The 22,919-nt window shown below is 45.1% G+C and overlaps 1 protein-coding gene across 3 annotated transcripts in view; it reads right to left on the bottom strand.

Moving 5' to 3' along the window:
• The window catches only part of LOC146201313 (replication protein A 14 kDa subunit-like), a 37,805-nt gene extending 16,036 nt beyond the window's left edge, over positions 1–21,769 (bottom strand). The window contains exons 1-4 of one of the 3 annotated variants that reach the window (XM_084595759.1): positions 21,576–21,769; positions 21,312–21,386; positions 16,554–16,665; positions 6,218–6,350 (exon numbers count right to left, since the gene is read on the bottom strand). In XM_084595759.1, the coding sequence (XP_084451885.1) occupies positions 6,277–6,350; positions 16,554–16,665; positions 21,312–21,386; positions 21,576–21,692 (378 nt within the window). In that variant the 5' untranslated portion in view covers positions 21,693–21,769 and the 3' untranslated portion in view covers positions 6,218–6,276. Of the gene's footprint in view, positions 1–6,217; positions 6,351–16,136; positions 16,194–16,553; positions 16,666–21,311; positions 21,387–21,575 lie in introns of those variants that run through there. The other 2 variants (XM_084595760.1, XM_084595758.1) reach the window with 2 other exon arrangements.
• Between the last annotated feature and the right edge of the window lie 1,150 nt (positions 21,770–22,919).

Below are 22,919 nucleotides of genomic sequence, written 5' to 3'. Positions count from 1 at the left end.
TTACCGCAGATGTCGACACCACTGAAGATAAGCCAGTTAAAATGCGCTACACCCAGTGAACACCGTTTGGAATCTGCGACGACTAGCCGCGAGTTCGGAAACATGATGCGTCCCATAATTTCTTAATACTTACATCTAATATATACAATAAGTGTAGTGCGAATGGAATAGCAATCATTATCAAAAACAATGTTCCGACACCTCTGGGAGCTGCCACATGCTAGGCAAAAAGAGAAAAAGACATGCCACGCTTGCCCTCTTTTATTGGCGCAAGCTGGCGTAATTTCTATCAATAGTGTTTTTTGTGCAGAATGGCGCAGGAAATTCCTTTTGTATCAAAACGGCACAATCAGCGGTCCCAACCCTAGCTGTCAGCATTACCTCAACTACAAAAGAGGACAGGTCGACTGTACTTCGTGGGTCTGGGTTTTAGCAGAATCATCCCCGAGGATGTCTCTGGAGTTTGCTTGTCATATGCTAGTGCTGATTTACCTTTCAAAAAAATTAACAAATCCTATGCATTTTTTACTTTTAGCAGTGATAAACGTGCATGTTTTAAATGCTTCCCTGCTCCCATTGGAGATAATCTTGCTCTTCACACACATCAAGCTAATCTGAGCAGCCTGAAAACTGTAAAAAAGGAAATTAATTGAAAACTGCAGCTGGTGAAAATCTACAACTGGAAATGCAACTGGGATTAACTTGGACCAACAGGTTTTAGTGGGATTCATACATCCCAAAGCAAAGGGTGCAGCGGTGGCGTAGCGGTAGAACATCTGCCTCGCATGCAAGAGGACCGGGGTTCAAATCCCGGTGCCGCGCAATTCTCCACCGGATGAAAAAAAAAATTAAAAATCCGCGTGTCGATGGAATTGCATACACAGGTTTGGGGTGCGACCTGATGCCGGTGAACACCTCCGGCAACGCACTCCCTCACCAGAACAGGAGTTGGCCACCCTGGTGCAGTAATTGGCCCCAACCTCCTATGATAAGCTCCATAAAACCCGGCCCTCAGTCACCAGCGGCTGTGGAACAACTGACCACGGCGGCGGTCAGACCTGTGACGCAGCAGGGGGTGCTAAGAAAGCCTGGCTCCGCTGGACAGGCCGCCATTGGAAACTGACCCTGGCAACGTTTAATGCTAGAACCCTAGCTAGTGAAGCTAGTTTAGCAGTGCTGTTAGAGGAACTAGAGGGCATGAAATGGGATGTCATAGGGCTTAGTGAGGCATATACTGTACTGAAGGATGGGCATGTACTGTGTTATCGAGGTTTACCAGAGAGGCGACAACTAGGAGTAGGTTTCCTTGTGAATAAGTATATAGCGGGTAATATAGATGAATTCTATAGCATTAATGAGAGGGTTGCAGGCATCGTAATTAGGCCTAATAAGCGGTATAAACTGAAGGTTGTACAGGGCAAAATATGTGCGAACATGGCGAAGCGTTCGCACATATTCGCATATTCGCACATATTCGAAGCGTTCGCATGCACACATAGCGTGCGCATGCGCCACATTGTTTCGATGCGCGACCGCGCCGGATGCGCTGACGCTCACGGAGCGCGGGCACGCTTCGCCGTGTTCACACATATTTTGAAGGGCCCTGTACAGGCCTATGCACCTACATGTAGTTATGATGACCGGGCCATTGAAAGCTTCTATGAAGATGTAGAATCGGCAATGCGAAAAGTAAAGACGCAGTATACTGTACTAATGGGCGACTTCAATGCCAAGGTAGGGAAAAAACAGGCAGGAGACAAGGCAGTAGGTGACTATGGCATTGGTTCTAGGAATAGCAGGGGGGAGTTACTAGTTGAGTTTGCAGAGCGCAATAACTTACGAATCATGAATACCTTCTTCAGCAAACGGAAGAACAGGAAATGGACATGGAAAGGTCCTAACGGAGAGACTAAAAATGAAATCGACTTCATAATGTGTTCAACCCCCACCATTATGCAAGATTTAGAGGTAATCGGGAAAGTGCGATGCAGTGACCACAGGATGGTGAGGTCCCGGATTTGCCTAAATCTGAAGAAGGAATGCAACAGATTAGTAAGAAAGAAACCCATCAACGAATTAGCGGTGAGGGGAAGGGCAGAAGAGTTCAGGATCTCGCTACAGAATAGGTATTCAGCTCTAACTGAGGATGGCGACATTACCCTAGAGGCAAGGAACAATAATTTCAGAGATATCATTACTGAGTGCGCGGTAGAAGTAGGCGGTAGGATAGTTAGAGAGGATACCGGTAAACTGTCTAAGGAGACGAAAGATTTGATTAAGAAACGCCAGAGTATGAAAGCTTCCAATCCAACAGACCGGATCGAATTGGCCGAGATATCAAAGCTAATCAATAAGCGCAAAGTAGCCGATATAAGGAAGTATAACATGGAGAAAATTGAGCATGCTGTAAAGAACGGGGGAAGCCTTAAAGCGGTAAAGAAGAAATTTGGCATAGGCAAAAACCAGATGTATGCGATAAGGGATAAGGCGGGCAACGTCATCACTAATATGGAAAAGATAGTCAAAGTAGCCGAGGAGTTCTATACAGATCTCTACAGTAGCCAAAGTAGTCAAGACCGTAATGAGATTGGCGGTAGGGAAAAACAGTCAGACGTTCCACCAGTGACGAAGGACGAGGTCAAGAAAGCATTAGAAATTATGAAAAGGGGGAAATCAGCTGGAGAGGATAAGATAACTACAGATTTGCTGAAGGACGGGGGGGATATCGTGCTAGAAAAACTGGCCACCCTGTATACGCAGTGCCTGGTGGCATCGACGGTACCGGAACCATGGAAGAATGCAAACATTATCCTCATTCATAAGGGGACTCTAAGGACCTTAAAAATTACAGACCAATCAGCTTACTGTCTGTTACGTATAAGGTATTTACTAAGGTAATCGCTAATAGAATCAGGACAACCTTAGACTGCGATCAAGCAAAGGATCAAGCAGGGTTTCAGAAACGGTACTCTACTATCGATCATATCCATACCATCAATCAGGTGATAGAAAAATGCTCGGAATATAACCAACCCTTATACATAGCATTCATTGATTACGAAAAAGCATTTGACTCAGTTGAAACCACGGCGGTGATGCAGGCATTGCGAAATCAGGGGGTAGACGAGCCGTACGTGAAAGTGCTGAAAGATATATATAGTGGCTGCACAGCAACCATAGTTCTGCATAAAGAAAGTAACAAAACCCCCATAAAGAAAGGTGTTAGGCAAGGAGACAATCTCCCCAGTACTATTCACAGCTTGTTTAGAGGAAGTATTCAGAGACTTGGAATGGGAGCAGTTAGGGATAAGGGTAGATGGAGAATACCTCAGTAATCTGCGATTTGCTGATGACATTGCCTTGCTAAGCAACTCGGGGGATGAACTGCAAATAATGATTGATGACCTAGACCGGAAAAGTAGAAAGGTAGGCTTGAAAATCAATATGCAGAAGACTAAGGTAATGTTCAACAGCCTCGGGAAAAAACAGCAGTTTACATTAGGTAGCGAAATACTGGAAGTAGTAGGCGAGTATGTCTACTTAGGACAGGTAGTAACCGCAGATCCGGACCATGAAAAGGAAATAACAAGAAGAATAAGATTGGGATGGAGCGCATTTGGCAAGCACTCGCAGATTATGACAAGCAGCTTACCGGTATCGCTCAAGAGAAAAGTATACAACAGTTGCATCTTGCCTGTACTCACCTATGGGGCTGAAACGTGGAGGCTAACCAAGAGAGTTCTACTTAAGTTGAGGACAACCCAGAGGGCTATGGAATGAAAAATGGTAGGGGTAACATTAAGAAATAGAAAGCGTGCAGAGTGGGTCAGAGAAATAACTCAAGTTGCCGACATTCTAGTAGAAATTAAGAAGAAATGGACATGGGCAGGACGTGTAGTGCGAAGAGAGGATAACCGATGGTTGCTGAGGGTAACAAACTGGATTCCAAGGGAAGGAAAGCGTAGCAGGGGGCGGCAGAAAGTTAGGTGGGCGGATGAGATTAAGAAGTTCGCAGGGGTCAAGTGGATGCAGCTAGCACAGAACCGAGTTAGGTGGAGAAATATGGGAGAGGCCTTCACCCTGCAGTGGGTATAATCAGGCTGATGATGATGATGATGATGATACATCCCAAAGAAACCCAACCTGTATAAGGGATGCGCAAGAAGGACTGTGGGTTTGTTGGAACTGTATGGGACTCTACTATCCACCCACAATCAGACATTGTAGTTGCTGTAAGGTAGTCATCCTTGGTTAAACCTGATAGCGGGATCCTGAATACTTCTGCCCTCCCGCTTACCGCTAATTCGTTCTACTAAACTGTATTGTTTCCTCCTCAAATCTAGACTAATTCGAGTCCTTACCATCCTGTGGTCACTGTATTACACCTTCCCGATTACCTTTACATCCTACATAATGCCGTGGTTAGAACACAGTATGAAGTCAATTTCATTTTTCGGTCTGCTTTGTGGGGTTTAACGTCCTAAAGCGACTCAGGCTGTGAGAGACGCCGTAGTGGAGGGCTCCCAAAATTTCGACCACCTGGGGTTCTTTAACATGCACTTACATCGTCGTACACAGGCACCTTGCTTTTCGCCCCCATCGAAAAGTGGCCGGGATTCGATCCTGCATCTTTGGGCACAGCAGCCGCGTGCCCTAACCAGTGCACCACCACGGCGGGGCAAATTTCATTTTTAGTCTCTCCATTAGGGCTTTTCCATTTCCTCTTCTGGTTGTTCCGTTTGCTGAAGAACATGTTCATGATTAAGTTAGTGTGCTCTGCACACTCAACTAGTAACTCCCCTTGCCTGGTTTCCAGCCTGCTTCTTCCCTACCTTTGCATTGAAGTCGCCCATTAGTATAGTATACTGCGTCTTTACTTTCCCCACTGCCAACTCTACATCTTCCTAGAAGTTTTCGACTGCCTGGTCATCATGACTACAAGTAGAAGCATAGGCCTGTACACCTTTCAGTTTATAGCACTTATTAAGCTTAATTACGATGCTTGCCCCCCTCTCATTAATGCTATAGAATTCATCTGTGTTACCAGCTATATGCTTATTGACAAGGAACCCTACTCCTAGTCTCTCTGGTAAACCTCGATAACACAGTACATACCCACCCTTCTGTACAGTATATGCCTCATTTGACCTCCTAACCTCGCTGACTATGATTCAATGAAACTTGTTGCTGGGCTAGTAGTTAGCAGCGTTCGTGTTGGTGGTCCCTTCCTGTCCTTTTGCACTACCTTTTTATTCTAAAAATCTCGCTAACCCCTACATTATCCCATTTAATGCCCACTAGTTCCTCGAACAGCACTGCTAAACTAGCTTCACTAGCTAGGGCTGTAGCATTTCACCTTGCCAGCGTCAGTTTCCAATGGCAGTCTGTCAGGAGCCAGACATTCTTAGCACCCTCCAGTGTGCTACAGGTCTGACTGCTGCCGTGGTCAGTTACTTCGCAGCCGCTGGGGAATCAGGGCCAGGTGTTTGTTAGAGTATTCATAGAAAGTGGCGGCCGATTACTACACTAGGGTGGCCAAGTCCTGTTCTGGTGAGGGAATGCATTTCCGGAGCTGTTCACCGACATCAGGTCACATCCCAAACCGGTTTATGAAATTCCATCAACATGTGGATTTTCTTTCTTTTAAATCTGATCGGGAACTGCACCGAACTGGGATTCGAACCACGGTCCTCTTGCACGCGAGGCAGATGTTATACCTCTATGCCACCGCTGCCCACTGGGATACCTCAGTTATTGCTATGTAGACAGACCAGACAGAAAATTTCGTCGCTCGTGTGCCAGGAAGCAGAAAAAAAATTAAGCAAAACATCAATATGAAAAAAAAAAAATAATAATAATAAAAAAAAACTAGAGCACATCCTCTTATTCTTTGAGGGAAAGAAAAGTAGCATGCGCTCAACTGTACAAATGCTGCACCACTTCAGGATGACTGAGAGAGCTATTGAAAGAGTACTACGGTTATGACAGTCACTTATCCTCAAAAGAGAGAAAAAAAAAATTATACTTGGAGATGAAAGAGACAGCACATTATCCGCCGACTTGCTCTTGAAGGCAGTTAACAGCTGTCCAGCATTCACACAGGTTAAGGGGCCAATGCCGCTTTTCACCTTCACAAAGAATGCGTATCACGTGGGGCCGAGGCCTTTTAGTTGAGCGGAGTTGGAAAACAAGTCTGACGATAAAACTGGCTTGTGATGCAAATCAAATCAGTTTATTTGCCACCCAGAAAATTTCAAGAGGGAGGGGCAAGTCCTTCTAGAACGAAGGCTGAAATTTTTGGATCTTGCGGGCTGCACCACAGAGCTCCACAGGCCACATGTTTGAGACCCCTGCAATATAGCGTCAAGCATGTGCAGAGCACAAGGTTGACATTATGAGGGCTTCAACGCCTCAGTGCCCCACTGGTTTCCCCAAGAGAGCCTCCTTAAAGCTTGGAAGAGGCAGCTCACACTTGAGATATTAAATGCTTAATATTAGTTGCATAGCCTGACAGTTCACACCTTTAGCGGCATTCTGATATTCACCCACTGCTGCCAATGCTAAGCCGAAGGGTGCACTTCCTTAAAAAAAAAAAATCGCACTTTATAAAAATTGCTCACAATCGTAGTTGAAGCAAGGTTATGTAAACTCAGAACAGAATGATCTTCCAAACAAAGGCAGCAACCGTAGAAACGGCAAACATGCAATACGCTGCATATTACGCGCTCAAGTGAGTGGCACCAAATTCCATTGAAGGAAGTCGCGGAAGAATTTGATCAGATTTGCAGCACATTCATTATTCAAACAATTAGTGAATAGTTTGAGTAGTCTGAATATATGGTTTGCAAACCTCCTAAACGTTCAGAAACTGCAAATTCCTAGTTGACCTACACTGGCAGCTAAACATGGCGACATTTCCCAAAAGCAGTACCTCGCACAAGTTAGCTTGCCACGGAATCAACTGCCAGCACATGGCAAAAGCCTATGTCGTAAAGCGCTGACTTGTGGATTAGAAAACGTCTGTGTGTGTAGCTACAATGCAGCCAAACAGCAGATATCGATGTCACAGGTCTCAAACATGCAGTGCAAGCAGCCCATGGAGGTGTGGGAGCTCAGTTTTTGTTCCAAGTCAGCTTTACCAAAAGATTCATTTTCCAAGGAAGATCAAAAGGTGGCCTCATCTGCAGACGAAATACATTCTGTGGAAAATATGAGACACTAACCCCTTCATCAGTGTGAACTTTGGATGAACATCGGCTGCCTTCTCTAGCAAGGCACCAGAGAACCCACCCTCATTTTCATCTCCAAGTATACATTGAACTTTGGATGAACGTCGGCTGCCTTCTATAGCAAGAAGGATTTTCTGGCGGGCTAGTTGGTGCTTGTCTTTCATGATTAAACTGCGCGAAAAAACATGGACAGAGACAGAAAACATGTACACACATACAGCGCAGAGAACCCACCCTCAGCAAGGCGCCAGAGAACCCGCCCTCATATTTATCTCCAAGTATACATTTTCTATTCTGAAGCTACGTCACATTAATATTTGCCATCGTGCCCTTTCGGTAGCTCTTGCACAACCATCATGAAGTGGTGACTGCCAGGAGTTTAGATACAAAGGAATAAGCACCATTTTTTTATTTTCCACTCATGGGACAGTGCAGTCTGGCAACAAGCAGAGATTGCACACAATCAACTTCCCAATTTTTCTGCTGCAGTCACCTTCAGGCATTGTCATCAACAGGGCTTTAAGACTACAACAGATAAATTGTTTCAAACGAAATGGGGTCAAATCTGTACTTCTACAATGAAAAGAGTCATATCCGAAATTCAACTTCTAACATTGTCTAAATTATTTTGTTTATTTCTTTATTTTATTTTCATCACTTTCATAAAATTCAATAAATTTAGGTGTTCAGTTTTGCTAACTAATAAAAAAGAAACTGCTTGATATCTGTACAGCTTGTGCTGATATACTGAAGAAGAAAAAAACTTAATTTCATTTCATTCCCTCGAGAAATTTGTAGTTGCAGTTTTTGGTACTGAGAAGTTCAACTGTGCAACAAATTATGCTGGTAATGATGGGTGAAAAAATGGGAGCCAGAAATTATTAGCTCCCCCTGCTGCGTCACAGGTCTGACCGCCGCTGTAATCAGTTCTTGACGGTGCAAAGTGTAAAACGTGCGGAGGGAGTGTGAAAATCAGTCGAGGTGATCAAGAATACGGCCTCGCTGTCAAGCTTTTCTTGACATGTGTCAACTGCGGCGACAAGGTATCGGCGTGGAGTTTGCCGCGTGTAGACGGAAAATAAAGTGCAAATCCTTTCACTGTGAACATTCTGGCTGCGTGCTCGATGCAAAGTACCAGCAACTGGCGGACTGCATTCAACGACATCTTTGCCACAATGAATATTTCCCATCGTGGACTGCACACAAAAACGTGGCAGAGCTAAGTAAAAGAAAAGCTGACGCCTGCCGCGACGCGTGCAGCTGAGAAAGTGACCGTTGAATGCGCAGTCAGTTCGGAAGCTGTACGATGAACTCAACGCAATCCTGGCAACGTAGCCCTGTCCTATGATGGGACTTGGATGACTCGTGGGCATTCTTCCCACATCTGAGTCGGCACTGTCATTGAGCTTTTTACAGGCTTGTCCTAGACTATGTTGTGCTGAGTAATATTTGTGCAGGTTGTGAGCGGGGACCGAAAGTGGACGACCCCACGTACCAAGAATAGAGAGCAAGCCAAGTCTGCCAGAAAAATACTGATAAAAAGGCTGGTGAGATGGAAGTAGAAGCAGCCATAATCCTATTCAGAAGATCGCTCCAGAAGCACAACCACAGATACACAACGGTGCTGTCAGACGGCTGCAGACGGTCCTTCCTCGCCCTGAAAGATGACCAAGTGTATGGCTACACTGAGGTCACCAAAGAAGATAGCATTAACCATGTGCAAAGCGGATGGGGACAGCTCTCCGCAATCTGGTGTAAAAACAAAAAAGTTCAGGCTCGCAACCACTTGGTGGTAAGGGAAGACTAACTGGTGATCTGGTCAACAAGTTAAGTTCATATTATAGCTGGGCACTCAAGCCCCACATTAGCAACATAGAGGAAATGGCAAAAGTGGTGATGGCTACCTATTATCATGTGACATCAAATGATCAAGAGTCGGATCACAGCCTTTGCCCAACAAGTTCAAGTTCCTGGTGCCGGCAAAATGCTGAGAGTGCCAGAGGAGAGCCAGCCCCAAGGCACCACTACAGCCTTCCTAGTCATGTATGCAAGGTGTTGCGACCAATTTATGAGCGCCTCTCTTACACGAAAGCAAGAAGCTCCTTGAGCGATGTGCAAGGGGGAAAACCCAAAATAACAAAGAGCCTGCACTCTCTCGTATGGGCACTGGCACCAAAAGAAAGGCATGCATCTCTCTTCAGTGCCGAGGCCGCAGTAGCGGAAGCAGTCCTGAAGTTTGATATAGGCTACCAAAGGACCTCGGCAGGAATTTTGAACGAGCAGAGTTTGAATCCTGGCCAGAGAAGCGTGCGGCGTATGGCAGAAAAGGACAAGCATCGGTCTGTTGCATCTACAAGCAAGCGCGCATTGGCAGAAAATGTGCAGCGTGCTCTGAAGAAGCGCCACAAAGGTAGTCCTCAAAATGATTATGCCCCTGGGGCATATTAACAATGTTTGGTAGTGAACATGTGCACATTTTTTACTTTTAGTGATTAAAAATGACCTCCATTTGTTTTTCTCATTTTCTCAAGATGTGGATTTTGATCTCCTGTCAAGTTTGTGAATGCGATATCTCAACACCTATTGCAGATACAGCAATTAATTTTTTTTTCAGTATTAGGTCAAACATGTGGAGCACACAATGTTGCAAGCAGATTTCTTTACTGCTTTGAAATTTTCTAAAATGGCACTTTTTGTGACCACTGCGTTTCCATGTTATGACTACTGAACTTCAATGTGCAATAAAACGAAAAATAATCATTCAATCAAAAATATGCTTGCAACATTGTGTTCCTTATTCATTCTAGTATATAGCTATATGCTAATAAGTTTTTGTGAAGTGGTTTTTTTCCTATTGTTCTCACATCCAATGCAGCATTATTCTTAATTATCTTAACACCTAATTGGTTCACAGAAAAAAAAATATTTTGGAATCAGCAGCAGGAACTGCACAAGTATGCCAAGTTTCATCACTTTAGTTCAAAAAATAAAGAAAATGGCTTTAAGACCAGCGTCCCCCCTTAATACTTGGCTATAAGATGGCAGGGCAGTTTCTCACATCTGCTTTTGGTAAAAAAAGAACTCTCAGCACTTTGATAAACACCATAAGTGATGCACATTAAATGCACTCTTTTACCGATCAATTACTCTCTGACTGCAGCCTTCCTATTGTGGGAAAAATGATATGAACTAGCACTGCCTTCTCACAGAACGTGAAGGGGAGATGGCAAATGGCATTTGTCATACCACAGATGGCGCTACGGTATGTGTGTATGTTAGGTATTCAGGGGCAGCTAACACCTCTGTTTCTTTGCACATGACTGGCCCCCTAAGATAAATGCAGTCGAGAAGAGTGTGGGATGTCAATTACACATGCGTGCAGGTGCACATATTCAAGCAGCACTGCAGAGCACTATGCTGACACCTTCGTTTCCAAGTGAACCCCAGCAAACCAATCACTCTGTCGCCCTTCAAGGCCTTCAAGAATGAGGCCCTGGAGCTACACAGCACTAACCTTGGCCAGGGGGGTGGCATGTTCCCGCATCCGCGCTATAGGAGCTGCCACTGTCGGAATCGGAGTTTTTGGATCATACCAGTTACGAAACTCCGCTTCAAAAAATGACCGGATTTCGTGCGCATTTTTCGGGTGTCTATAATTGCCACGCCATCTGGAAGCGCACAATACAAGCTTTTTGCTATTGCCGCCATTGCCTTTCGGAAATCAAATTTTTCTCTCTTTTCCATCTTGATTAACTATATGGCTGTTATCTTAACTTGTGCCGCTGCAAGTCTTCAACTAATTTTATTTTCCATAATGGCCGTGAACTTATCAACAATCGGAAAGTTTGGAATTTGGACGCAGTTTTTTTTAATGGCCGCGGGTGCCACCACCATTCGTAAACACCCGAATTTTGACCAATCAAATCCGCCGTTTTTTGATACATGGGCCCTATAGGAAGTTTCGCAACTGGTAGTATTGAAGAGCTCTGGTCGGAATGATACCAGCGCACCGTAGGCAGAGGTAAAACGCAGGTTGCGCTGGGCCTAATATAAATAACAATTTCCACAGTTACAGAAGCATGGGGCACAATACATTTATGTTCATAGGTTAATTTCAAAACGAGCCACGCGCAGTTACAAATGTTCTGTTGCGAAAAAATTATCTGCCCACGTGACATATACCCCCTCCCATCCATCTGAATAGTCAGCTGAGAGTGTAGCAGCAGGCGCGGATGGCCATAGCAAGTACCACATGCCGCTGGGAACTTTTTCAAAGTAAGGAGTGAAAAGAAGCAACTTGATGGGATAGTGTTGTGTAAAGAAGCTGTGCGACAGCACCGGCTACTAAGCATTGTGGAAGTTCTACAGTTCCTGCTTACCAGAGGTATATTTCGCACTTCATCTAAAACGCTAGCTGCATTAGCGAAGCAGTTACGACTGATAGCGACACTGTTAGCTATATTAGGCCGATGACAGCTGCTACCTGAAGCTGCTACGACAGAACATTCATCATCATCATCCTGACTATACGCACTGCAGGGCGAAGAACTTTCAGGAATATTTTATTGCGCTTTCGTTAGTTTTTTTGTTGGTTCTTTAATAAATTTGTTAACATGGTTACAGTGAAAATGCAGTCGTGCTGCAGTTTCGTCAAGTCAGGCCTCTTCATAGTGCATGCACATAAGTTTAGCTACTGCCGCCGTGATACTCATGCGCAAACACGTCATTTTTGTATGTGCTATTTATTATTTGAATAAAGTATGCAATTCATATCTAGTATTTTGTGTTGATGCCTGGCTAACACATGACGCTTTCAAGGGTGCAGTGTGCGCCAAGGCGCATTCTGCTACAGCTTTACTAATGCACCTGAGGTGCTACAAGAGAAGAACCAATCAATACACATGGGATGTGGGTGCTCATAAAATATTCGGAAGCGCTGGGTGAAAGCAGCACGCGACAAAACGTATAAAAAAAAACTAGCAGCAGCAGTACAACTGCGGTAGGCACTCCTAACGTGCCCGCTGCCATAACGAATTGGATTGGCTTGTTGCGGCAAGAGGGGCTTGTGCAATTTCGAAGCGAACATCAATGAGTTCCAATTGCGGGTAAAATCTGAAGTTTTTACCGGTCGTACACATTGCTAATAATTTTTCAGTGCTAATAATGGGAAAATATAGCAATATAAAGCATTATATACCTTGTTCTACCCTCGGCTGGGTACGGATGAATTTTAGTGATCAGAGTGTTTGGTGGTGGTAGTGGTTGATTTATTTATTTTTATTTTTTTTTAAATAATCAAAAAGAAGGAAAAGAGAATTGCCGGCCGCGGCAACTGCTATCTAAAAAACTGAAGCACTTGAGCTGCGGCCGGCGGGAAGGAAAAGGGGATAGGGAGAGGATAGCGAGGGGAAGTAGAGAGGGGAGCGATAGGAAGAAAGGACAGGGGGAGCTTTGTACATTATTTACAAAGTAAGGACGGCGAACGAGTTCGCATCGCTCGTGCGCAAGTGTCCGAGCACTGTCCACAAATGCCTGCATGCGAGCGGCCCCTGCAATTGTTTACAAAATATATACACATATATATGTAATACCATTGATGTATATACATAGTCGCGCGCACATAGCGTCCTGTCGCAGACGCGCGACACAATGCACCAGCTGCCGGGGTGGGGAACCCGGCAGCATACGTCCAAGGTAGCACATACGGAGCGTTCAGGTCACGCACGCACTACCTGGCGAAGAGCAAGCGAGGCTTCAAGCCCGCCCGCTCGATGAACGCACAGAGGCTCACCACTGCCCTGTTGCGGGTGCGCGCACTGCCTCGCGGCCACAGGAGCGTTTCGATGCTGTCCGGGATGATTCCGAGATCCGAGTGTTTACCACCGAAAAAACAGGAGCCGCTAGTGTCGCCAGCGATTTTTTTTCCGAGATCCGAGTGTTTACCACCGAAAAAATAGGAGCCGCTAGTGTCGCCAGCGATTTTTCCATCCCATTGCCTCTATGGGAGTGTCACCCCACTGCCTTGGCCTCTGAGGGCCCTGGAGGTGGAAGTAACCATCCGAGGATTTCAACACGCTGCTATCGCAGAGCCACCCAGGGTAAGCAACTAATAACACTGTCTCAGAACTGCAGAAAAATCTCATCAATTTTAACCCATCGAAAATTCAAACTAAGAGCACGGCCCCAGCCAATGTAACAAGTTAATGGAAGCAGGCGCTCATTAATTTGGACATAGGCAGGCTCACACCAGCAAATTCGGATGGGTGACCTACAGGGTCCTCCGCTTCTAGCTATAACATGGACGCTGCTTTCAAGGCAATATTTCGTTGCACGCAGACGCATATCGATGCAAAACGATGCAAGCACAGAGGGAGCCGGACGTGCTGCTTCACATGGCCTGTCACTTGACTTTATTGCGCGGCCGAGTCGAACGCGATGACGATTTGAAAGCAGGGACCTGGTTATAGCTAGAAGTGGACGGGGCTGTACAACCCGTGAATACAGAGATACTGCAAATAGACCTACTGGAACCTGGATTGCATGGAAGAGTGATGGCCAAGCACCACACGAGTGCACACTATGGCAGGCGCAACAGTGATCAGAAGTCCCCTTTTTTCCAAAATATAGTCCGGCGGCATAGTTCCAGTTTCACTTTGCAAATTCACAACGTCGCACAGCAGCCATCAGGCGTAAAACGGCCAGTTGCACCATTTCGGACACTACTTTACACAATGCTAGCCTCCTAGTTTTATTTTGGATGGCATGCATGACACCATTCTAATGCCTATGCATACTTCTTTCTTGCATCCACCTGCTCTGCCTGCTGTTGTGGAGCATGCTGAATCGTCGCATTTTGAGGATGCCTTGCAACAACGCATGTGATTAAGCACCCTCACAATGGAATGAAGAGGCACTGCATCACACTGTGTAACAGGCCATGGAACCACATGCAACTGTGGACCAATTCTTCAACATTTCCAACACTGTGTCCGAAGCAAACCACTTGACAGGACTGTAAGATATCATGGTCGCTTAGCTTTCACCTCAATCATATGCAGTACCAAATTCAAGGTGTTCATTAGATAAATGCGATGCAAAAAGTTTTCAGCAACGTAAATAGAATACAACTGAACAAGAAAACGAGGACTAGAACATGCACAGGAAAGGACAGGTGCTAACTAACAACTGATTTTATAACAATAAAAAAAAAGAACACTTATAACCTCAAGAGTGGCAAAAGAATATTGCAAACACAGAGGCAAGTTAAAAAATGGCACAGAGCCCACAGAAAGGCAATCTGCAGTTTAGCTGCGGCAAAACAAAGAAAAGCTGCGCTATCGAGACAAGGACGAAGGAGAATCAAGATGCACATGAATGCATTCATGTGCATCTTGCCTATTCTTCGTCCTTGTCTCGGTAGCGCAGCCTTTGTTTTGAATTATGAACCAACTAGCTTGACAAGTTCTATTGCTGCAGCCATTTTCAGCAGTTTTTAGCAACAGTAGATACTTTAAACTCAGTTAATTTGAACGTTATCCCTGGTCCTCGGAAGGCCCAATTAACGAGATTTGACTACACAATTAGCATGACTAACTTTACCATTCAAACAGATTGCCTGTACTTTACAAAAGCTGCGCGTCTACGATAGTAACGACATATCCACCAGAGCTCTTCAATACAAGTTGCAGAACTTCCCACAGGGCCCATGCATCAAAAAATGAAGGTTTTGGTTGGTCAAAATTCAGGTGTATATGAATAGTGGCGGCGGCCGCGGCCATTAAAGGAACCTTGTCTAACTTGCAAACTTTAAGATTATTGATAAATGCACAACCACTATGGAAAATAAACTTAGTCGAAGACTTGCTGTAGGAAATATTGTTAAGGGTAATAGCCATACAGTTAAGACGTAAAAGGAGAGAAAAATGTGATTTCCAAATGGCAATGACGACAATGAAGAAAATTTTCTAGGTGCCCTTTTCCAGATGGCGCAACAATTCACAGGCACCCAAAAAATGCATACAAAAAAAAACTAGTCACTTTTTGAAGCGGCGTTTTGCAACTGGTTCGATCCAAAAGCTCTCGTACCCACAGCGAGTGCCCAAGGTGGCCAAAGCAACTAATTCTGGTATGATGACTATAGCTGCCACATGCAGAAACAAATTGCAAGTATGAAAAATGTGCAGCTTCGTTGTAAAATTTACTCTTTTGGCACTCTGCAGAGTAGTAATGAAGGTTCAATGCCCTACCTCGATCCAACCACCCACCCACCTCTCGGGCTCTAATTTGAATAACTTCCTGTGACTACGCAGTGGAAGCTAGGAGTGGCAGCGAGCACGTTCTAGTAAAAACGCTGTTTACACGCGCTCAAGAACCGGAGATGCAGTCCAGGTAGCTGACGGTAATTGCGGACAATCACGATACGCATGGTGGTATACGACATTTGACGCACCGATGCCGATATAGCTCAATCACATAATTTCAGTTTTGCTTTTTTTAAGTTAATGCCATCCTGCAGCTGTTATTGGCTATTGCGCCGCTTCATGTGCATCAATTTTTTTTTTGACTCTGGGACAGTGTTCCAATGCCTAAGCATATATCTCTCATGGGCCGCTTCCAGTACACTCGCAGTTTCACCTCACTGCACACTGACTTGGCCGCGTGGACTGTGCACCCTCAAACCACTGCGGCAATAGGGCTTTTTTTAACCTGCATCAGTGCAGCAAAAATCCATTGTAGGTATAGGAGATTTGCTACACTGGTGTAGGTTAAACAAATGGCCCTACTGTTTTGGGGAAGCATTGCTACTGCATAACACACTGCAAAAATAGCGGAGGAGACTTCAATGTTCCTGACAGTGTGCACAGAGCAGAGCACTTGACAAAACCGGCAATAAACCATCGTTCTCACCTGGGTATCATTTCAAATGCAGACTGGCGCCGCACAGGTGTCGATCAGCTGAAATTACTGTGATGCAAACGATTTTTGAGAGTTTTTTAAAGCCATTCAATAATTAAAACAATTTTTTATGGTCCCTTGCTTTACTCTATTTGGTTTATACTCCCCCCCAACCCACCCTCTCCAAACTGGTCCTAAGTGTCCACCTCTCAAAATTTTCTGGGGATAACCCAGTTTAACTGTTCCATTGTTGAGCTAATCCCTGTAGGGCCCGCTCCTTTAATAAGGTTGAACATTTGTGCTTTGAAAAGGACTTTGTGGAGTGCTGTGCTACCGAAAGAAAATGAGAGAGTTAACTGGGCCGCCATGCAGAGCCCAGGCATACCTTTCTTTACAGTCAATGGAATACTTCCAGCATCTCAAGCTTACCAAATTTTTCTGCAAGTGCAGGAGGGAACAGCACATAGCTCTCGCAAACAATGGCCAACTTGGCTGTCACTTCTCCAACTACTTCGATGATCCCTTCCAATGGTTCCTGAATCTGCAATGAAACAAACTGGACATTATTCCATGGCTACTACGGTCCTGAATCCATTCTAGCATTCTACAGGTCTAATAAAAAAAGTCACACTGACAGGAGAAAGCTTATTAATAGAAACAATAGCTCGCACAGGCACAAAACTTTTCTTACAGGTGGAACCATGTCAGATGATGAGCACCAGCCAACACACCCCATGTAGTGCCGAAATCAATTTTGTTGATTGCTCCCATTCAGTTGCCTCTGTCCTTTTGTGCGTGTGGTGCTTAAATGCCCAACTTTGTGAGCATGAAAGATCCGTACTTTCTGACAAACGGGCTAATTTGCCAAAACACTGCCAAAAGCATAAATGTAGGCCACTGCTTAAGGAAACGGTCATCCTGGGACGGGGTAAAACAAAGAGCCAACGCGAAATACTGGAAGCTTTTCACATTATTAAAAATGATGAGATAAAGAATTTCAGTTCCTAAGCTCTTTACAGCACACATAGATAGTGCGCTGTTAAGGTAATTTTCCCGGTTATTGCCATTATTTTTCTCTTGCCACGTGCGCATGTGTTGCTTCTTCGCTGAAGGGTATATATGAATGTCAGTTAGTAATAAACTCAGTTGTCAGTCCAGCGTTGTGTTGTGTGCTTCTCTCTTTGTCTGCATTTTTCTGCTGGTTTTAATCCTTACCACTTCAAGTATGTCTTCTGGCATAGGCTTGCCACGCTTGTTAATTACAGTAAGGCTCGATGGTGAAAAATATATGTTTCACAGCACAACCAACAGAATAACTCGTGAAGTTCATTGTTGCCGGTCAAGTTTCCTAATGACTCAAGGTGGTTCGCTCAGTTTTCCTACTTCTCTTAACCCCAGCGATTCAAAAGGCTGGGAAAAGGTGCTATGCCGAGTGCACAGAACATATTTTCTTTTTTGCAAATAAGTCGCTCCAACCTCTCGTGGATTGTTACTTGCAAAGAAAAATTTATTATGCTCTATATTTTCGTAGCTCATGAAAATTTTGTGCAATAGGCCCAGTGCAAGATGCATTAGAACTCTGCCATCATTTCGACTATGGCAGCCTCTATAGTGTGTACATGCAACTCACAATATGCCACAGCCTTTTTGATGGTCAGGAATTGTATTGGCTATACAATGGCCCACGGTGCAACAAAAACCCATGCTCAAGAGCATAAATCACTGGACAAGTTGGTTCATAATGCTTACAAGATGGAATAAGCTTAGATAGATGCCGGACAAAAAGAGTAGGTACACACCGCTGGAACTGATCTATTCCAAAGAAGAAATAAACATACAATCTCTGTGCAGGCACGTGCTCTGATCAAAAAGAAAGAAGGCATTCGTGACAAAAACCTACAGTCGTGCCTCATTAATATGACCCCCGTTAATATGGACGACCCGAATTATGGACAGTTTTTCTAGGGACGAAACCTTTTCAATGTATTTATGCCTCGTTAATAAGGAAACTCGCTGTCCGGACAATGGACAGGGGAAGAATGCACGCGCCCCACTTGGGCCCATGTATTTTTGTCTCGTTAATATGGACAGTGCTTGAAAAAAAAAAGCAAAGGAGTCCGAACGCAAGTTAAAGAAGGGAGCACCGCCCGTGAACCTACGCGACAGCCGATACGGCGGGATGCCTGAACGAGTCCTGTGGGGTTGGAAAGAACCAAAGCAGGCGTGTCGCCGTTCTAAGGGAGGAGAGCGCAAGAGCGGAGAGCGTACACAGCAAACCGAGGGTCAGCGTAAGAAAGACCCCGAAAGGGGGGAACCAGGAGATTTCTGGGTGCAGCAGAAGTGCCGCCGCCGTCGGGAAAACAGCAACATGTGGTTGCAATAAATTTTGCTGAACGTGAACAGAGAGGCCGGTAAAAGCGTAAGAAAGAAATGACAGGAAGAAAGACAAGTGCCTACAGTGGCGGTGGGAACTGAAGTTTTCTTTCCCAAAGCGCAATGTGTGTTCCATGAAGCCGTTAACGCTTTTCGGTGAGAGTTAAAACACACCCACAAAGTAGAGCGACAAAAGAAAGGCGACGTACGAACACGCAACCGGGACCGGGCGTCCCGCCCTGGACGCGCTTTCCTCTCATGCTCCTGGTTTTCGTCCCGGTTGTGCTGCCGAACTGCCAAACTTTGCACACTAGGCGGTTCGTATGTCAGCTTCGCTTTGACTCAGCGATGCGGCCTTGACAAGGTCTGAGCTCTTCGTAGTCGGCTAGCCGTCGTTCTAAAATGTACTTCAGCTTGCAGTGTTTCTTTGCTGGGAGCACATAAAAACAGCGCCAAGAAGATGGGATGTTCGATAGCCCTCTGCATAGCAGCTTGCCAACTTGACTCCCTTGCTTCCTTACAGAAACAGTACAAGGCAAAAAAAAAAGAAAGAATCAGAAGAATGGAAAGACAGAAAGGTTAACTAGGCAAAAAAGTGCGCAGCATCAGGAGCCTGTAACCCTCAACTTGAGTCTGGCTTTTGGCATGGCGGGAGTTCGCAAAAGAACAGAGCTGAACGTAGGCGCAAAGATATCTGTGAATACAAGTGGCAAAAGCCATCTCAGTCAATCCAAGCTGCAAGGGACTAGTATCGACAGCTCGGCTGTTTCCTCGCCACAGGAGAATCTCAAGCAGATACTTAGCGGCTACTTTGCTCAGTGAAGAGGCCATTTTGGAAGTGCGGTGAGTATAAGAATCAGACGCTGATTCATCGGCTAGTGAGGAGTTCGTGCTCGAAAGTTCGACCAACACAAAGCCCAACATCACGGGTGTCATGGTAAGCGAGTCGCTTCAGACTGCACTACAATTTTTCGAAGACAACAATGAAAAGGATAATGCACTCAAAATTGCCGGTGTTCTGTGAAATTTTGAGTCCAGTGCACACCGTTATGCACAAAAGCAGTCGTTAATTACAATTCTCTTTTCTCAATAAAATCCTTTTTGTTTTTATTTATGACTCGTTATTATGGATGACTCGCTTTATGGACAGTTTTGGTCGGAAACCAAAGTGTCCATATTAACGAGGCACTACTGTATACTTTTCAGTGATAAGAAGTGATGGATCACTCAGGCAGGTTTTCTCATTCTTTTCGATTGAAAATGTTTCTAGGAGCTCACGTTCTGATTTCCGCTACCGATAACACAGGCATGATGAAACCGAAGGAGACAATTGTAGCCCTTGAAATGCAAAGCTAGGCTGCTTCCTGTGCCTGAAGCCAAAGTTGTTCAGTGCTTCACCAAGAAAGAGTATGCTTTTGTCATGAATACCTTCTTTCTTTTTGGTTGGATCACCTACCTGCAGAGGGATGGTATGTGTATGTTATTTTTTCAGTCTCTTCCTCAGAACAAATCAGATGTAAGTCATCAGAGTTGTGTGTGTACTTCCCCTTGTCCTGCGCCTTTCTTTGCTGGTTCATCTTTGTAAACCCATGTTCCACTAAATTTGACGGCAGAACATCGAGGCAGCCGGTTTTGAGAAGTTTTGGAGTATAATGGAGCGGCACTTCCACCCTTGGTAACCCTCCTGCAAGCATTCATTCCTTTATGGCTTCTTGAATACCAGAACTAGTTGACAGAAGCCTTCTCTCCAATCAACTGCAGCAGAAAAAGGTGCCCAGATGGCTGCTTTTTGGTGTATCGTTTTTAACTGCGATCTGGAAGCATACAGTCTCCCTGCATGGTGCTTCCTCACGAAGATGGAGTGACTGGGTCCCTTTGAGATCAGTCTCTCCGAGGTACTTTCCTCATTTTGCCAAATCACACTGTTGACAGCTGAAATTGCTGATTTACTTCTCGCCACTAATTCTCGGTCATATTTGCCACAAGTAATATGGTGCACTCATTTGCCGCAACAGCCTTCTGGGATCTTCCTTGCACAAAAATTTGAGTCTCAGCTAATTTTGCAGCTACTGCCGTGCTTGGAGCAATAAAATATTGTGTATACAACCACAATATAGTTATGCAGCAGATAAACTGTGTGAGCTAGTTATTCATAGATACGGTGTGCCGTATTCCCTTCACTGACATATCTGTGCAAACCATCTATTCTTTTAGAATGTCTAACTTTCAATTTCGCTGTGCTTTTGAGTGTGAGCAACTTTGGACATTGAAAAATGCAGTGCTTGGTGAGAAAACTGGAAGAATTAAAGCAATTTTCATTCCTTTAAAAGCCAAGCATTTCTGCAGTCTTCGTTCTCAGCCTTAATGGATATACTTTTTTTTTTTACAGTATACTCGTGCACTTGTAATAAAAGCTTAGCGCTCAAGCCTTCGTTTTCATTGCTGTCAAACGACCATCACTGGGCGAGACTCGGCGCATTTTCATCGCCAAAGGCCCATGCGAGACTTAAGGACTGATACATGTGCATGAAGGCTATTTAAAATACAGCGTGAATTTCACCTTGCACCTCGCAAGGCAATTCTTTATTAATAATTCACGCTTCAGCACCGGCGTCGCAAAGCATCGCTACGTATACTGCATGCCCAAGAGTTCCCGCCCGCGTCTCCAACGAAAACCACATGGTAAATCACGGTGACAACAACCGAGCAGATGATAAGACAGCGGGTGACGCAAAGAAGAAACAATAATAAGTTGAACCAATACAAAAGTTCGGCTCAGGATTGTCCCAAGTCCTCCTTAGAATTAGGACTCACGGGTTTCTTCATGATTATCTGGACAACCTGCTTGTCCGGGGACTCCATCTTGAACGACATGCCCTGCGGCTCGCACTGCGGTAGAAAAACATGCAAGCGAAGCGACCGTAAAGCCACGCGCCCAAAGGGAAACAAACTACCCAATGCACATGCACCCGTGCTTATAGAGTTATACTGAACTAGAATACCTTTTATTCTAGCTCGCTAAAGCGCGCCACCAGTTCAAAATACTAAGACCAGATAGGGCAATGGAAAGAGAAGTACCTGAAGAACCCTGCCCATCAGGCATACGGTCTGCCGCTGGTAATTGGCAAGGAGCTTGGCGTTAACTCGCATGATGACTACAAATGGAAACCGTGGAACGTTGCGTACTTTACACATACAACGCCAAGGCAAAACGCGTATACCACAATAATCACTGGCCGGCTGGCGCGCTAACCGAATCACAAAAAAACGAAGTTGTGAGGCGCCACGATCGCAGGCTAGTGACCTCTGAGCAAAAATAATACATATAAGCCTAACCAAACGAATAACTTCTGCAAAGTATTTGTATCAAAACAAATTTGCATGAATTAAGACGAATAGCATATTTGAGATGTTATTCGGCTTGTTGAAGGCAACGTTACTAGTTAAAGGTTCCGGTTTTGGTTCTTGTTTTGAAGAGAAGCATAGTGGGCGTGGAGCTAGAGTAGGCCCCAATATAGTCCGACGTAACGCACGCGCACGCGCACGCCGGCCTCCGCGACGTTACGTCGGCGAAAAACCGAGGTCTATAGTCCAACGTCACGGCGTGATGTACGTAGCGAGCGCGAGCCGACGCGGCCCAACGTCGCCGACGCGCAAATAGAATCTCGCCTATTTCTCGTCGACCGCGTTATTCTAGAGCACTATGGGCCTGGTGCGCTGCAGCTTTGGCCGAACATGTGGCGCCGTCTGGGAGGCGCCGCTGTAAAACGCGGCTGTCTGGATCCGCAACCGTAGGTAGCACCGACGCTGTGTTCCGATTTCTTTTTGGGTCCCCGTAAGAATAAAAAAATAAACACCGACTGAAACAAGGGCCTGTACTTACTTAGTCATTTCGAATCTCATATCGCACCCATTGCTTTTCGTTAAGGCTGCGCATTTTTCACGTTTCTTTTTTTTTTTTTGTACAGTACTTCACGCTAGGTTTTTTCAAGCATGCACGAGCGATCGCTTGTTTGTATAGAGCGCGCAGCACGCGAAAAACACAAAATAAACGGGTCTTTTTTTTTTTTTAATTCTGGACCCAACTTGAGCTCTAAAAGTTGTGACAACTACTAAAAGTTGTTGTAACCAGAGCTGGCAGGCCTTCGGACACGGCCTGTGTTGTAGACAGCGCGGAGCCTTTCTGCCCAACGGGAACTTTTTTTTTTTCTAACGACTTCCTAATGATAATTTCCAGCTGTTCTCGGCGCTCGCTTTTGGGAAGCCTAGCCTGACGTAGAAGACGTAGAAGCACGACATGGAGAGCGAAGCACATTGCAGGAGTGCGCGCTTTCCGACTTGCCACACGTTCATGGTTCCCCGCAAAGAGAAAACGTCCTTTTAAACTAACAGCTCGGTCTGCTCTTGTGTTTATGGTGTCAT

The sequence above is a fragment of the Amblyomma maculatum genome, chromosome 2, assembly GCF_055883805.1.
Source record: "Amblyomma maculatum isolate TAMU_Amacu chromosome 2, ASM5588380v1, whole genome shotgun sequence".
Taxonomy (NCBI): Eukaryota; Metazoa; Arthropoda; class Arachnida; order Ixodida; family Ixodidae; genus Amblyomma; species Amblyomma maculatum.
The sequence above is the reverse complement of the archived record's forward strand: the minus strand, read 5'-3'. Positions and strand labels throughout refer to the sequence as shown.